Raw genomic sequence first — 17955 nt, 5'->3', positions numbered from 1 at the left:
CGGGGTGCCGGGAGCGCGCCTCCTAGGAGCTGGCCTCTGTGTGTGATTTGAGCGTCTGATGATTCTTCACTCTTGGCCCTCTGTTCCTGATCCTGATACACTCCAGGCAGCTGCCCTGCTGTTTCCCTGCCTACACTTACCCCTCCAACCCGTTTAACACTTTGACCTTCAGGACCGGACAGACGTGCACGTGAGGATTGCACGTAGCTGCACCACTTTCTCTGTAAGGTGCAGGAAGAGAGAATGGACCCAAGGGGCAAACCGGGGCAGGCAGATCAGCATGAAGCACTTAGGGAGACTGGAATCATCTCCCCCCATCCTTAGGTATTCCTGTAACGTTGAAGAACCCGTTTCTTGCACTTTGAGAGGTCTCAGAAATTATTCAGACATGAGGACGTAATCAGGAGGACACCCCTCCTCCCCTCCACTAAAGCAAATGGCTCTGAGGGCACAGTTCACGGGGAAAGCTCTCATATCAAGCCCGGGCCTTAAAGTGGACATAAATATCAGGTCAGTTTTACAGTCGTTTATCCCACTCTGGGGATAAAACACATAAATAAACTGGAAATGGACACTTCTCCTGCCCCAGGGAGATGATCTTGCCCCAGGCTCCAGGCATGCTGCCACGTAGCAAAAGCAGCCAGCCCTTTTCTGCCTGATTGGGGTGGGGTGGTGGCAGAGGGCCATCTCCCTGAGGGACAGATCCCTGGGCTTTCTGTACCGTCTCGAGAGCCACCCTTTCCCTTCTCTCCTTCCTTCTCTTTATTGCTGGCACCGTCCCTTCCACAACACCCACCCTTCACCCTGGGTCTTCCAGGGTCTGCCTCCATGTCTTTCTACTGTGGCATTGGCATTGTGGTTGCTTCCTAGTCGGGCCTGTTGGCTTGATTTTGAATCAATTTTTAATTGCAGTAAAGCATCTATATTGTAACATTTATTACTTGAACCCTTTCCAGAATGTTTCCATTGTCCCCATGTAAATCCAGGACCCACTAAACAGTAACCCCGCCCACTGCGTCAGCTACTGCTGATGGCTACTCCGTGCCTGTGACTTTTCCAAGCCTGAGAATCTATATCTGGCTTCTTTCACTCAGCGTGATGTCTTCAAGGTCTGTCTCCGTTGTGGCATGTGTCAATATTTCATTTCTTCCAATGACTGAATATCACTTCATGGGGCATCTGGCCACAAGGTCTGTCCAGCCTGCATTTGTTGATGCTGCAGACACCTGCTGCGGCCTCTGCTTTCAGGTCTTCGGAGGATTCTCCCAGGGGTGACGCTCCCGGATCACGTGGCCAGATTCACTTTCCCGGATCACGTGGCCAGATTCACTTTCCCAGGGATTGCCGACCAATATCCCAGAGCGGCTCCTCTCCTTTACGTTCCCATCAGCAACGCAGCTTCCAGCTCCCTGGGGTCCGCACCGATGCCTATGTGCCTCTCTGTCTTACTCATTGGTTTGGTTGCGTATTTGTCCTTAATGGCCATCTTAGCTGGTCTGATGACAGACGGCAACTCGGGGATGCATTTCTCCTGAACTAGAACCAACCCAAGATGAAGTCACAGGCCAGTGCTGAGGAGTTGCTGGCAAGGGCCTCAGATGTGACGCCTAGGAAAAAACAAACAAACAAACAAACAAACAAAAAAACCAAGACAGAAGACAGAAGACCAAACTTGTCCACAGACCTCACTCCATGCCACCTTCATGCCACTCTGGAACATCTGCCTTGGGGTCAGACTCAACCTGCTGCCAGCTATAACCTCAGGAGAGCCCTCAAACCATGGCAGCCAGTTATAACCTCAGGGGAGCCCCCAACCATGTCAGGTCTCAGTTTCCAGTCAGCGATCCTGTGGCACAGCTGCAAGCTCCGCTTCTGGTAGGTTCCACAGTGCTGTGATGAACACCCTAGGAGAGAATGCCTCACAGGCTGGCACCGCACACGCGTAGACACTCACGGCAGGACAGGAAAGAGAGCGGTGGCCCTCCATGAGCTTACCCACGTCTCCTCCAAAACCCAGTGGCTGCTTCAGCCACACTGGGCGGCTGCTGCTTGGAGATTTCACAAACTGGCATCACAGATTGTCACATCTTGTTCCTTTGAGTCTCACAGGACAAAGTCAAGGCCAAATAGAGTGATGGCCCTAACACGGAAAGACACTGTGGGCTCTCCATTCCCCAGGAAGCGTCTGGGGATGACGTCTCAAAGACCAAGTGGGAGAGGGTAGTCAGTCTGAATCTGAACTATGGGAAAAACACACATTTGAATGTGTACACTGGAACATGCTAATTAGCAATCCCATGCCACCCATCCTCAGGTCCTGGCCCATCTGTGAACATTTAGATCAATCTGAAGGGGTAATCTGAACTTTAAGAGCCTCAAGAAAGAAAAAAAAAAAAAGACCACTCTGTTTTGCATTTCTTAATGGAAGGGATGAGGGCGCAAGTTTCTCCAGAGTCCTGGATAGATGTGGCTGTTCAGGTGTACACAGGAGTAAAATCGGTCCTGGAGAGATGAAACTATCCCATGAGGGTTTGTGGAAGTCCTTCTGAAGGCCACTTCTACTTGGGCATCTGTATAGGGCTGATTCGCCACTCAAGAATTATGTTCATGACACTGGGCTGGCTGTAGGAAACGTCGCGAGAGTTTGGGTTAGGCCTTGTAGAGAGAGGGGACTTTGCAATGAAAAGCTGCAGTTTGTGAAGCAGGAGACTCACCCTATGGAGGAAGTCACCTGGGCTGAAGAACCTCAACAAACACCGGCACCAGACAACGCAAAGCTGAGACGCCTGCTCCTCAGTCTCCTTAGCTGGGAGACTAAACGTCTGGATGTGTCCTCTCCTCTGCCCAACGGGGAGTAAACTGGGCCCTACTCAAGGCCAATGAACAAAGTCTTCAGACCTCATGCTCCAACTTCATGCGCCAACCCTCTGAGCAACTCCCCTGTCTGTGCCCTACCTCGGCAGAGAGAATGTTTGTTCTGCCTACACACGAGCACCAGATGGGCCTCCTTTGGAGTCCTTGAGATCTGATTGATTGGCAGGTTATCCTTTAACTCGTTCACACCTGAGTGTTACCACACTCCTGTCCTTTGTTGTGTAAGACTTTCTCTCCTAATTGTCTCACAAAGGCATTCTCACCTTGTTAGAGGAGCTTCAGGTGGTGGCAGGTGTGGGGAGGACGAGTTAGTCCCAGCTGCCATGAAACCTCAGCCTGCTAGAGGTCTAAGGCGGCCTGGGGAGCCCTATTCTTCTCATTTCCATACCTATCTCTAACACCCACTCTCAAGGAGGTGGGGTTTGCTCCTGGGATGAGTTAGGAGGGGTCACAGCCTTACCTTTTTACACTAAGCCCATATCACTGTCGGAACAAATGATGTTTTCGGTAGCCTCGGCTACCATACTTCAGACTTTCGTCAAAACAGAGAGCATGACTCGGTTGCCCAGAGGCGAGGCTACTGTCTGTGCATTTCTCCTGGCTCTCCAGGGATGTTCAGCCGCTGTGGCTCCATGGTCACACTTAGAGGCTCAGGTAGCCCATGCTCCCAGCTGAGGAAGGCTTCTGAGAGACCCTGAGAGCTGAGGACACTTCTTGCTGAGCTCACAGAGTCAGCCCCCAGGAGAAACGCAGGGTCTAATGCCTCAGTGTTGGCCTGAGAGGAAAGCATAACTCACCTGCTGGGGTGGACAGTGGCAGGAAGTCCAAGGGTCCCGCAGTCTGTTTGTGCCACTCAGGAAAGAGGAACTGACCTCTTTCTCATGGGGAAGTGCATCTTCTCTTCTAGAAACCACAGGCCCACCAGTGAAGGAGCTGGAGTGAAGTTCCTGTGAGGGCCGCTGGGTGTGGGCCTACCACTCACAGCCCCACCCAGAGGGGCTTCCTCTCTGGGAGCTGGCCAGACCCCTGCTCGATCCCAGGAAACCAGCCTCTCCAGCCCGACCTAGCCTCCCTTGCCTTCACTGCACCAACGCTGCGCCTCGAAGCCCAAGCCAGGAAAGCAAGCTGTGTGCACTGACACTTAAATTAGATCCTGGCAATTATCTCTCCATTCTGACTTGCCCCGTGCTTCTTTGTCGCTTCTTTTTATAGCTAAAGTTACTCGCCCTCGTTTTAAGTACACTGTGCATAAGGCATAGGCCAACTTCTGATATATTCCCACAAGCAAAATTAAATACCAGTAACATGTGTTTCAGTGAATTGGGTCCCTCAATTTGCATCTTATAATAAGGATGCTATCATACTGGTTTACGGCTCAGCTCTTTAGCTTTATCTCTCAGGGGCTAGATTCCCCCTCATGAGTTCAATATAAGTCTATGAACTCATGCAATTCTTAAAACACTTTTCTTCCGTGTTCACATTAACACTTTCGCGAGTGAAAGGGGTTTAGCCCTGGAGTGCACAGAACGTTTGCCACTGTGGAGGGTGTGGTGGGCTGCGAGCCGTCTGAGTCCTCCAGGCTGGATTTTAAGTGAAAACAGTCAGTAATCCGGGCTGCCACGGAACACGGCTTCTTTCACCTCTTCACACTAAGACGTAATCTCCAGTGTCCTCATTCCCTTACATTTAGATTAATTATAAAACATTGTCACCAGAATATTAAAGTAATGTTTAATACACAGAAGGGAATAAGGTATTCTGGAAAATGCATAATTTCCCTAGGATGATTTTGCCAGTTGCATGCAATATGATCTTTTGATTGCCAGCTATAGAAATATTGTGACTAAGCCTTCACTAGCTTTTTATTTTTGCAACCATCCTGTCATAGCACTTTGAAAACTGTAAGCTTGGCCCACAGGAAAAAAAAAAAAAAAAAAAGAGGTGCCCATGCTAGAGTTCTTTCCGCTTGGTTCCAAAAGAGGGCAAGAAAAGAGAGTGAGCCGTGTAAGGGGAGCCCCCTCCACGTGGTCAGGCCTAATGTAACTATGTGATAGGGAAAGGACAGACACTTAGCCTGGGACAGGCCTAACGCGCACATGCACGCACATGCGCACTGTGTCCTTTGCACAGGAGGCGGTGCCCATCCTTCCAACAGGACGTGCCCGCGTTCCTGAAAGGACAGCTTGAGTTGGCTGCCTTGCTTCAGATTTTCCAAGCCCTCTGTAGCAGTACGCCTGAGAGACCCAAGTGGACACATAGGGCTGCCGCAGGAGGAGGCGTCCAAGCTAGCGGGGTGAGATGGGACCGTCATTCCTTGGGGGAACAACAGCTTCTGGGGACTGGTTTCCTCGGCGACCTTCCTCTAGGTACTGGACGCTGTCCTTGGCTATGTTGGTTAACAACCAAATGTCATCATCTGCCGGAGGCTCCTGCCTCGTGAGACCTCCTGCCCAGACGTCTTCACTCCAGGTCTCTATGGGTGAGACTTTCCGACACCAGCAATGGCTTTACAAGCAGTAAGAACCGTAGAAGAAGGGACACACATGCCAGCGTTCACGAGGCATCTGGTGACCCTGTTCTTCTGGGACACCAATGAGGACGCTGTAGCATTCATTCTTTGGAGTGTTTTAAGGCTCACGTGAACTCGGAACAGTCGCTCCCGGACACCCAGTGGCAGTACCGCCGACACCTGCCATCTTGCTTCTATTTTCCTCAAGTCTTCCTGTGTCTTTCTGACCTCCACCCTCTGTTCTCTAAATCACACACTGGATATGAAAAGCCAAGCCCTCTCCCCTCACAGGACTCAGTCTGGTGACTTGATTACCTCTCCATTTGCAACAGGGAGGCCCCTTGGGTCAGAATTCAATGTGATTTCCAGTAGGAGAGGGGATAGGTTTACTCTGCTCTCTCTGCCCGTCCACAGCTGTCCTGTAGACACAAGGCCTCCTCGGGCTCGGAGAGCGCCAGCTGACCTTCAGCCTGGCTGATTTGCTGTGACCCTTACCACGTGGAGAAGAAGGGTGGAATCCTAGGAGTCATACAGTCTCTAAGAGGAAGGCCCTAGAAACAGGAGAATAATGACGACCCAAGACCAAGGCCGCAAGTGCTACCGAGATCATGACCGTCATCTCAGGTAAGGCATGTCTTTCTGTTCAGAAAGAGAAGCAACAATATGAATGAGTATGTGTTGCAGAGAAGACATCCAGAAGCAATGTTCTGTGCAACCGTGGAAATGTGCCCTCTTCCTACACATAAACCAACACGCACACTCACTGGGAAAAAAGAAAAGGCAACGTACGCAAACAGGTCCCTGGTACTCACACATGAGCTTGCTAACTCAAGGACATGTGCCCTTGAGTGATTGTAACATTGCTAAGATGTGGGCTGAGCCCTGCACTTACCCAGAAAGGGGGTGTTTAGTATACAAGGGGGCTCTATCTTCTCACAAGACTTCATCTCAAAGACCCCACTTCCCCATCAAAGTCCATAAAGATACTTACTGGTTTTGGTTGCTCTTTACTGTACTTCAGTGAGAGGGGAGATTGAGGCCATCCTGGCAATAGCAATGCATGTGTGTATCTATGGGATAATCCCCACTCTTTTGACTGACTGCTGCATCCTTACTTTTCACCAACTGAAGGATGAGACCAGGGATAAGTCATAGAAATCAGTTCTCTACTCTCAGAGAAAGTCTCGGGTGAAAGAGGCAGTTTGCTGCCCAATCCCTGATTTATGACGCTGGACAGTTGCCGAGCAGGCCAGCATCTAAGACGGGCAATAGTAGGCGGGGGGGGGGGGGGGGAGATAGGGAAGGATACCATGATATAACGCATGACTGCAAAGCAAAAATCCAAAGTCTCTATTTTTGAAACATCACCTCCCAGAGAGCAAAGCCCCAGTCTGTTCTTAGAATTCTTCTCTGATTGCCTGTACATTTGTTTATCCCTAATCCACGCAATCCTCAGGAAACTCATTTAATGACACACCAAATGGCATTAAGGTAAAATTGTGGAACACGACTTATATTGACATGTATGGCTAAGAGAAATCAGCATAGCACAACTTTTGCAAACTTTCACAAGTTTGAGACTGTTTTGATCTGGTGCTTAAATTCTGTTGGATCGTTTTTAAATCTTCCCCTTCACAATTCTTGGGGTTTGCTGACCTACAAAAGTCCTTCAACTTTGTGTTCTTCTGGTTAGGTTTGTCATTTTCATTCCAGGCTCGATGCTAAAGGGTTAAATGCTTGGTGAGAAATGGTACCTTCTGTGTGTAAAAATAGGAACTGGCTGGCTTGTCTGGGCCCCAATGTCTGTATCTTTAAGCTCTTCTTACAAGTGTCTCAGAATGGTCAATCCGCAAGGCAGGCCTTTGGGTGGTTTCTGAGACAGCCTGAGATGAACCTAGACAAGCACAAATGGGGAATTCAGATGGACTGTAGAGGGTGCTCACTAGCAGAGACGACTAATACGGTGACCCAAGTGCTGTCCCCATGGCAGAGACAGAGTGCTGGGCAGTCTTATAGAACTGGCTTCCCGTTGGTCACTTGTGACCAACTTCACTTCCTTTGAGTCCCCTTAAGTCCGCTTGACATCCTGCTACAACATCTCTTAAACTCGCCTGTGGACATGGTTCTGGAAAGGCATTTACTGGCCATATACGTTTTTAAGGTATATAAAACAAAAATACAAGTCCATTAACCCACCATTAACAGGCCTCTAACATACGACTCCGAATCAGCCTCCAACGTTAGGTTCCAGCATTTCCACAGAGGAACCCCTTCCAGCCACAGTGGTCGAGCCATCAGCACCGGAGCAGTGCTTCCTTGAGCTGGACTGAGCTTGGCATTTCGACTTTTCACCAAAATTCTAACCTGTTTTTGAGGGCCATCACAACTCACCGTCTCTGCAGACCCCAGAAAATGATGTCCTTCCTCAGCGTTCCTCCAGTTTTCACCTCGTTTATGGAGTAATCGCATCAGACCCAACATTACGTGTTCTTATTCCTACAACCTTATCCACCAGAAGACTGACTAACTCTGAGGAGGGTCTTGTACCTCTGAATGGTTCCTCTCGTGACTGGGACACCACCTGGCGTACTGCAGGGTGTTAGAAAAGCTCCATCTCTGTGTTGCTATTCTAAGAGGTATTGTAATACTGGGCATGGGAGAACTCCAGGCTTCTTAGTCACGTTCCACTAGAAAGAGCTAGCAGGACATTCCGGCTCAGCCTGGAGGGGTAAAATACCCAGGCTTTACCCCGGCGCCGGTCACTTACCTTTGATAGCAGGACAAAGACTATGTCCCCATTACTCTCGTTCTAAAGCATGTGGTGTCAGTATTTATAAGCAAGACTGAGCCAAATATATGAGGAGCCTTCAAGATAGACCCATCTCTGTCCTTTGAAAAATAGTTTGTAAGTCTGCATGCCAACGATGCTACATAAAGAGTAGCGTTCTCGTTCGCCCCACAGTGCTAACACCCCTCCCCTGGAACTGCTGTCTACATTGGCAAAGTGAATTATATATTAGCATTTTAAAAGGCCCACTGTTTCTCACCACATCAGCTTAACCGAGACCAGTTATTTAGTGGGATTCTAATTAATTTAATTCTCCACTGGTGGCAATTTCTGATGGGCAATGACTGTGCCTTTTACCTCTTTGTATCCCTTGCCTAGCACTTTACCCAGCCGGCTGCCTATAGCGGGGATGCCATAAATATTTGTTGATTGAACAAATGAATGAGCCTTGCGGCAGACGGAGAAGATTCATGAGTGAATTCTTAGATAAGCTTCATAAGACCAAACCGAAGTGGTCCTCTCAGAGTGGCAGGAAGAAAGCCGGCTGGCCTTGCTCAACCATCAACAGAACCTGGCCTTCAAAGCAAGAACATTTTAATTCTAATTAGCACTGGTGCTGATTTTTTTCTCTGAATATGATACACAAGACTCAGTGTTACCAATGTGAACAGGACTCTTGAATGAGATCAATACGGAGAGCCACATGCAGAGGGAGAGGTGAGAAGTTTAAAAGTGGAGGGTTCGTGGAGCTGGAGGGATAGGCACCCACGTAGAAGCAGGGTGGAGCAGGATGGATTTACAACCCCAGCTTTTGCAAATCCCAGTTTACAGCCAGGGGAACAGAGAGAGAAATATTCCTCGACTCACTGGCCAACCAGCTTGGTCGAAAGGAACTATCAAATCCAGGTAGAGTGAGAGAGTTTGTCTCAGGACAATAATAAGGTTAAGAGCTATTGAGGAAGTCACTCAACATCAACTCTGGCCTCCATGTGCAGATGTGCGCACAGCCACACATGTGAACACATAAAGAGACAGGATTCAGGGATCATTCTATGGTAGCAGTGGAGGTTGTCAGGTCTCTCTCGGCTCCAGTCGAAGGGGAGAGATAATTGTAGCTAGTGCACAAGAAGGCCAGAAGAATGCAATAACGGAACAAAAGCACGAGACACAGGGGTCCTTTCCTTAAGCCTAGAATGTAGGAAAATCTCAATAAATATTAACTAATATTATTTTCATTTTAACCTGTTGTTCCCTCTAATCTACACTCCAGGCAGGCAGTTCGCCAGCTAAGGGTAAGAAAGGTTAAGTTCTTCATCAGAGATGGTCTGTAGGACACACCCAATGTCTTGATCGGCAAGTAGTAGGGGTATGAATATTTGCCTTCTTGAGTCTTGCAGAGCAAAGGCCAGAGGGACCTCTACCTTTAGGGCACAGATAAAATGACCCAGGGAACTAGGTCTCACAGTGACAGCTTAAATTTCCATTCAACATCAAAATCACTGCTACTTTCTTCCCTGAAATATAAACTTAAAACGAATATGGTTTTGCCAGGCCAAAAGCATAGCCCCCTACCCTAGGTCACATCCTGATGGCCACGAATACTGGAGTCCAGTACTCTAAATCTATGACAGAGTCTAAGAGTATGGGATATCCTCTACAGTTGTGACTGTCACGTGTTGCCTGAAGGTGGAGACTTGAGAAGGTGGGGCAGGCTCGGAACAGTGTCAAGGAGAGACACCGCCCTGAGCTGCAGGCTCACAGAATGACCCACCAATGCTGTCCTGGCCCATCAGTGTCAGAGAGGAAGAAAACACCCCTGAGAGAGGCAGAAAAGCCAGAAGAGGCAGAGTAAACTACAGGTCTGCCGACACAGTGGGATGGCTGTGAGGGAACGTGTGTTCCTGAGGTCTGAGCTCTGGGTGGGTCTCTGAAGAGGGGCATTTGGATGGTTCGGGGAAGCAATCAATGGGCAGAATTTGTTACTCTGAAACAAGGACCAAGCCACTGCAACTCCTAGAGCGCAAAGACAGGCCAATGATCACACACCTCTCAGCGGGCTCTCTGAGGAGAGAGGACCTCTGAGGAGGTCAGAGAGGGCAACAGGGGCTTGTGTTACCAGGAGGGAAAGTCTTGGAGCCCATTACGGCAGGATGAGAGAGACAGGTGAACCCTTCCCTTCAGATTCTCCTCAACTGGGAGGAGAGCCCAGGGATGCTACCTTCCAATGCCAGCCCTGTTCTATTCCAGAGTGAGCTTTGCTTTTACAAATGCTGATATGGCTGCAGTCCCATCAGACCCTAAGACATTCAGAGTCCACCCGCGTCCTCGCCAAGGCAAGAAGTGGCAGAAGAGCTGAAAGTAAGGGCGAGGCTGCCTATGTACATCTCCAGACAGAGCCAGGGGCCTGGTCCAAAGAGGAGATGCATCCCTCTTCATCTTTCCCTTCATCATCCCGCACAGGGAAAGAACAGACAGCGAAAATAGGGCGGCAAGAGGAGCAATCCTCACAGCCCAATGCTGCCGGCCATCACATCAGTCCACCCTGCAGGCCACTCCATCTCCCTGGGACCTCTGTGCTCCAGAACAACACCTCCTGTAACAAGATTCAAGGCATCCGATTGGCTCTTTGGATTCCTAGCAGGATGTGATGCAGGCTTGCAATTCAAATTAAGTGGGTGTTTCTCTTAAACCCTGTCTAGAGAATGGGACAGATTGTGAAATCTATTTAGGTCATTTGTGATGAATCTGGTGTGATGAGTGGCTCTTTTTTATGCCCTTTTAACTTTAAAAACCATCTCTCAGCAATTCTCACTTCTTACGTTTATTTCCGCCATTGGAGGTGCAGATTCAAGACCCCTTCCAAGTAGCCTGAGCACCCAGCCCAATCATAGACACCACGGCGTAACCCTTCCTACTAGGGCCGGCACCACCACACAAGCCTTTGGCTGTTTCTTCATTTCTTCTGAGGTGTACATTTTTTTCCTGCAGGTGTACTCAACAGATCAACGGGACAAAATCTGTCATCTGAATCCCATTGCCTGAGAGCTGGAATACTTGGATTCCGGTTCCAACTCAGCTGTTAAGGCGCATGCTTTCCAGTTTGGCAATGACATTCCTGTACACCGTGCGAGCATAGACTCTTCCTTCACCTCCAGGCCTCTTGTCCTGTCTGTAAAGTGAATAATTGTTATGGTTCCTTTCAGCTTTAGTCTCTTCTTTTCCTTCTGAATTTATACAACCAGGAGGAATACTGTCGTGTAAATGAAAGTGTTCTCTAGGCCCTCGGTAGAAGGGGCAAACACATGACAAGGGAAAAGGCAATGTGGTTAGACGTAAGGAGTTTTAGTTTACACTGAGGTGGTAAGTATATAATCCCTGCTTCTGGAATTTGCTGGAAGCGCGTTCTCCCAGTTGAAGGGAAACCAGAAGGGAGCAAGCCAAAGCATGGTGTCTCCACCATGGACTCAGAAGTGCGATGCTATTTCTCCGGGGCGAAAGGAATTCTGGAAGAGAGTAGGTGTGTTCTGCAGCATGTGTTGAACCGAGTTTCCACTAGACAAAGAACTCCTCAAGTCTGTTGCCTTCACACTGGACCCAAGAAGGAGCCAAGCCTATGTGGGGGTACTGCAAGAAAAACGATGACAACCCGTACAGACCCTCTCTGTCGCTACAGTTGGGACACTGATGTGGAGGGGAAAATTATTATAGGAATGACTATCAGTACTGAGGTTTAAAGAGCTGCAGTAACTTAATAATCAGCTTCTTCAGATCGATGCTATTGTTAACAATAGATAAAAAGTAAAAAGATAGATAGATACATACATACATACATAGATACATAGATACATAGATAGATAGATAGATACATAGATAGATAGATAGATAGATAGATAGATAGATAGATAGATAGATAGATAGATAAATAGATAGATAGATAAAAAGAAAGAATACAAAACCTGAACGGTATCCCTGAGTATTAGAAGGACCTGGCTGTAGTCCAGAGGCTTCTAAAAATGCCAAGCATAAGTGACTGGACATATTCTGCCAAGGTCTGGGCACTTGGTGCAACCCCTAGTAGAAGCCAAATTTGCGCTCCTTGATCAAGAGCTTTCATTAAACCATCACTGGGTTTTTGGTACTTATGTCTTGGATACTGCTAGCATTTAGTAGGCTGGTACTGTAAGCACTCCAAGTGGCTCTCCGCCATCACAGGCCCCAAAGTTCTGCAGACTTTTGTATGTGTGACAGTGGGACAGATGACGGCGCGGGTGTGCACAGACCAGATGAGGAGAGGATAAGAAGGATGCCGACAGATTTGGCCCCCATCATCCGAGCAGCCAACACTGTGTCCTCTAATGTGCGAGCGGTGCATGCTGGGCAGTCAATTAATCTCTGCAATTTGAAGTTCCTCTCTCCAGAGAGGGCACAGTGAGGACCCCAGTCAGATTTGTCAGTTCCTTTCCCCGCCTCCACCCTCCTCAAATAACCGTGACCTTGGCATATCACACAGCAAGATGGCTTCCCAAATCATCAATGCCATGCGAGGTTTCAAAACTTCTACCCCCACCCAGGCTAACACCCTTTTGCAATGAACCCTATATATGAATCTTACTTTCTTTTTTGCAACTAAAAAAGGTGTGAGCAAAGATGTGGAGTTTTGCTTATTTTTAGTGAAGGGTCTTTCTTCTCTACAGGGGAGGAGGGGAGGATACCCTTTACTCGCATTGGGTCACTCCTTTCCAACAAAGTGACTCTGAAAACTACCTGCTTGTTTAGCCACAGAGTCTAAGAAGAAGCAAGGTGGGGATGAGAACAGACCAGACCTGAAAGCGTGGAGATCAGCCCGGTTCTCAAGGCTGCAGTTGTGCAGGACCGCACAACTGTTTCCCTTGGGTCTCCCAGGAGAGGTGGCACCACTTTTTCTAGGAATCAGCCAAGAGCTAGCACATCGAGGCGATACTGTTCACCAGATGCCTTGTGGGTTTAGAGCTTAGATTTGAACAAGTCAGACAATGTGGTGCAGGGAGGTTTCTCTTGGCAATAACTGTCTGGAAGTCCTGTTCTGACCTAAGAACACCAAAAACACATTAAGAAGATGTGTGCAATCTAAGTTTGTATATGTCGTGAAAGGGCCAGAGAGAAAGAGAGAGAAGACTGCAAGGAGAAGCCCTTGCTCCATCAGCGGACATCATTGGTCTCTGTATGTAGAAACCCACACGTATGTTTGTGAGCCTGAATCGTCCATGTGCGAACAGCGGAAGCACTAAGGGAGGGGCATTCTCTTTTGACTCTAACGGAACAGAATTTAGCAGCATCAACTCCAGTCCAGAATCCAATACGCATGGGCTTAGCAAGCCCTGGTGTCCTCCACACTGGAGGCTGTGGGATGTGTCCCAGCGAGGCGCAGATGAAACAATGCGCATGAAAGGGCTGCCCAAATATAAACCAGAGCACTATTATTTATGATGAATAAGCACGGAGGAATCCAGGTGCCAATTATTCGGCTATCTTTTCACTGGGTTAGGTAATCTAGCCAGAGGGTGAATGGGTAAGATTTTCCCCACTTAGGTTCACAGCCAATATGTAAATCTGTAATGCACAGGTGTCTGAGATCTATTATTTATGAGCATATTTTAATATGCCACATTGTCTCTAGTTCTCCTCTGGATCTGTAGACAGTGGAAAACACCAAACTGAGAAGAGTCCTTGGTGAATTTAGCACCTATCTGTGGAGCTCAGCAGTGTCACGGATCTTTAGGATAGAAGGCGCTCCTGGTTGAAAGGGTCTGTTCTGACAGTTAGCCACCTCTTTCCTCCAGCGATGCTTGCCCCTGGTTAAACTCTTTACCGCATTTTCTGATGTAAATATCAGGCAGTTTCATGTTTGTTCGTCTGCATTAAGACCTAATCACTGGAATTTGGAATCCTAGCATCAGGATATTTCACAAGCAACCACTGGCTTTTACCACCCATCCGCTGTGAAGTTATCTTCCCTGAACTAAATTAACAAATTCAGCTCCTATGTGTAGTCACCAAAAGCATATATTTGAAAAAGAGGATTCAGTGTGCCATATTTATGCATTATTTAATGGTATGCAAATTATAAGTCAGACAGGAAAAACCACACGTCAGCATTAATAAACAGCAATACTTCTACATTAATTATGATATTGCTATGATTTATTCCCTAGTTTTGCATCTTGATTCTCTTTGAAAATGTATGCTATCTGATAAGTGAAAGCCTATTTCCTCTTGTACATCTTCTGTCCATCCCTTGAGTCTGGTCCTCATGCCCACCCCATGGGCTCCTTCAGGGAACAGGTACACAAACACAAAGCCCAAAGCGGCCACATTGTCTTGCGAACATTAAAAATTAAAGAACAAGCACACGCTGCCTAAAGCTCCAACATTTATTATGTCAATGTTAAGCACACTTTTTAAAAGACAACATAGAATGTATAGAAACAAGGGGTTCGGGGCTCATGCTCATTTCCACAATAAGGGTAGCTGGATTGGCTGGTTTCAAAAGGGTTGGACGGCGCTCGGACAGCGACGGTCCGGGGGCCCTCTAATGGGACGGGTGCACTGTTCCAATGCGGGTCTGTTTTTTTGTTTTTAACTTTTTATTAAAAAATATAAATAAAATGGCACTGCGGGCCCAGGCTGGAAGGACTCGGCAGGACTCTTGTCTTCGCACAACGGCTTCGTGAAGGGTTACTGTCAGAGAACACCACAAACTAGCAGGATGACGGGCCACGCTGACATCGGCTGGGCGGCACATGTCCACCCCGCCCCTGGGGGCTTCAAAGTTTCTCAGAACTTAAGGGCTCTGGAGCTTCCATCCGAAAACTGCCACACATCTTGAGCTCTCTGGGCACTACGCCGAATGGGGGTGTGTGAAGAACCTGCAAAGAGGTTGGAGACAGAGGAAGGAAAAAAAGTACAGGTGTGACTTGGCCTGGTGATTTTCTGTTCTCTTGCTAGCTTTTTCAAAACTACGACTTAAATCAACCACAGGGTGAGCCACTGGCAACGTCTCTAATGCAATCTCTCCCTCCCTGGAAACGTCCACCTCTGAGGTGCTTTCCCACACACCCCCCCCCCCCCCCCCCCCGCCTCGGCACCCGAAGGACCCGGACTCCCTACCCCATCATACGGAAGGCCTACTGAACTCGGGACACACCTGGAAGGAAACATTGTTCCTTACGACTGGGAAACCTTGGCAGCAAACAGTCCTTCGGTCAAGGATAGGGAGAGAGGGGCGAGGGAAGGGAGACGGTTTCTTAAAATGATAATGAAATTATAAGGAAACAAAAATCAAAATTGATGTGAAAGCAGCTCAACGAAAACATGAAATGTCATCAAGTTCAACGTCAAAGCAGCCAACGAGTTACAAGAGGTGAACAAATCTCTGAGGAGAAAACCAAAAAGTCGCCCTCAAATTGCACCCAAACTGCCTGGAGCTTCTTTCAGACATGTGGGGTTTTTGTTTGTTTGTTTGTTTATTTGTGATTTTGTTTTGGTTTTTGGTCCCGGGGAAGGCAATGGTGAAGGGAGGACAGTGGCGATGTTCCTCCAGGCTCCCCCCCCCCCCCCGCCCTCTGTGGGCATTGCCTTGAAGCAACAGAACTGAGAGTCCAGATGTGCTGGGGATGAAGGCTAGCACTGTGGCATTCCAGGCCTCGTTGCCATGGTGACCTGAAGCAGGGGCCTGGGGCCTCCTCTCCCCTGACTCCATGAGGCAGGAGGCCTGGGGTCTGGAGCTCAGCTGTGTTCCCACATACTCCCCCCCCACCAGTGGAGACCAGGTGGACTCTGGGGGATCCTGTCCCTGGCCCAGTGTTAGCACTGCCCTTGAGGCCTCTTCAGGGGATGCCCCTCCAAACCCCTTTGTCTGACCCACTACTTATACTTAAAGCCCTAGTAGACAAAGCACACCGTACACATATACCATATTCCTGGTTACTTAAAAACTCACCCAGCCCTCCAGGGACCTGGGGCAGGGGCAGGGGGGGACGGGGTCCTGCTTAAGAGAAACTGTTTAACTTGTCTTTTTTTATTTTTTTTTCATTGTCTCTGTGAAAAATCTGGTAGATTCATGGTGCCTTCCTAACATAGTTTTTGCCATGTGACAGAGAAGAAAAAGAGTCGTTGGATCAATTGCTGAGTTGTGTTCAGCCAAGTCTGGTTACTTAAGTACAATGACCCTTGTGAACTGGATTGGCTCCTATATTCCCCTTTGGGAGGGAGGGAGGGATCTGCTGCTCCCATGACAGATGACACAGGGAATTAGAAACAGGCCAGACTCCTTCCCCAAAGACTGACTCCCTGGTCATGTGCTGTAGTGAATGAAACAGTGGGTTGACAGGATAATGAGATGCAGGATAGCAAGAGTGAATGGCCAACCATCCACGCCTGCAGTCTGCAGGGGTAGCAAGCTCTGGAGCACAGCCTATGCGGTCTAGTGTCCATTTCTTTAAAAAAAAAAAAAAAAAAAAAGTTCTGGGAAAGCCTCAGGCGATGCTTAGGAAGATTTGCTAAGGAGAGATCATGCTTTTTCAAAGTTAGTGTTCTCTCAAAACATAATTTCCCAAGTAGGTTGAAAATGCTATCAATCGCAGTGAAATTTCTACAACTTAAAAATAGAAAAAAAAATCCCTAACACGCCAGGCCAGGGGACAATAGTAAATTCCGTGGTAAGGGACACAGAGAACACCGCCATCAGCAACCACGCTTGGGTGTGGAAGGGAGCACAAAGCCAGAAGACACAGCATTTCCTCCCTAACTCTCAGAGTAAAGGAGGAGGCGGTCAAGACCAGCCCAGGGCGTTCTCAGTCTCCTTCTGGGTTGGTCCCAGATAATCCTGGTGTCTTCCAGCCAACCCCGGTGTCTGTGAATACACCACCTTGTGTCCTTCCCTTCCCAGCTGTAACGATATCTAGTCCACCCTTCCCTCTGCATTCTCACTTCAGCCATTATGGATATTTACAATATGGATCTATTGCATATACAAAACATGGTATTTAGATAAACAGTTCTATCCACAGAATGCCCTGGTGTGGGCGGGGAGTGGGGGGGGGGGGAGAATCAACTACTTCACACTTTCTGCCACGGCTGGTACACAAGAAATGGCATGTTCACCCCACTTCTGAGCAACCTTTAAAATGTGCCGGATTCGGTCTTTCTGAAGACCGTAAATGAGAAACTAGCAAGCGACCCCAGGAAGGACAGAGTCACACAGGAAACATTTATAGGGGCTCGAATTTGCTGTATTCCTGCTTATTAAGTTTTTTTTTTTCAAATGGAGTTCTCTTTGTTTTGCTTTGTTTATTCCCTTGGGAGCATCCTGGGCATTGGAGTTCACGTGCATAGATAACAGTCTACTGGCATGTCAAGACTTTCCAAAGCTCAACATGAATTCTCGGTGATAATGGACAGTCTTGGTACTTCCTCCTTCAAAGACCTATCAGTAATTCATGCTATGTGGTGGGAAACTTTTTTAAAATTCCTTTCTAGTACAATTTAAAATGTTTGGGTTCAGGATAGAAAATGTCCCTTAGAAGTTCTATTCTCGGTGTCCAAGTTTTCATGCCCCCTTGGCTCACAGAGCTTCAGAAATAATATTTTATCGAAGGGTTGTAATAAGTCATAAGAGGAAGTAACCTGAAGAAGCTGTCTCCCAACAAATTTATTTAACTTTGGGACCATGTAAATCAAGCATAATCTGTGATTTATCACCAGATATTTGCACCCCTCCCCATTCCCAGTTTGATTTAAGATATCT

General features: G+C 48.0%; 1 protein-coding gene and 2 long non-coding RNA genes across 8 annotated transcripts in view; 1 reads left to right on the top strand and 2 right to left on the bottom strand.

Moving 5' to 3' along the window:
* Positions 1–912: 912 nt before the first annotated feature.
* Positions 913–4138, bottom strand: LOC148121216 (uncharacterized). Its single transcript, XR_015738612.1, has 2 exons — positions 2715–4138; positions 913–2622 (listed from the first exon to the last, which is right to left on the bottom strand). It is a non-coding gene; the product is annotated as an uncharacterized LOC148121216 (long non-coding RNA).
* Positions 4139–4988: 850 nt separating this feature from the next.
* On the top strand, positions 4989–14465 carry LOC125401164 (uncharacterized). Its single transcript, XR_015002845.2, has 3 exons — positions 4989–5167; positions 5798–6007; positions 11160–14465. It is a non-coding gene; the product is annotated as an uncharacterized LOC125401164 (long non-coding RNA).
* A 102-nt stretch (positions 14466–14567) lies between these two features.
* The window catches only part of Bcl11a (BCL11 transcription factor A), a 95661-nt gene continuing 92273 nt past the window's right edge, over positions 14568–17955 (bottom strand). For all 6 annotated transcript variants that reach the window (XM_085692285.2, XM_085692286.2, XM_085692282.2 and 3 more), the window contains one exon: positions 14568–15076. In XM_085692285.2, the coding sequence (XP_085548411.1) occupies positions 14975–15076 (102 nt within the window). In that variant the 3' untranslated portion in view covers positions 14568–14974. The remainder of the gene's footprint in view (positions 15077–17955) is intronic.

This window comes from Myodes glareolus, chromosome 8, assembly GCF_982192425.1.
Source record: "Myodes glareolus chromosome 8, mMyoGla1.1, whole genome shotgun sequence".
NCBI lineage: Eukaryota > Metazoa > Chordata > Mammalia > Rodentia > Cricetidae > Myodes > Myodes glareolus.
This window is presented reverse-complemented; position numbering and strand designations above follow the sequence as displayed.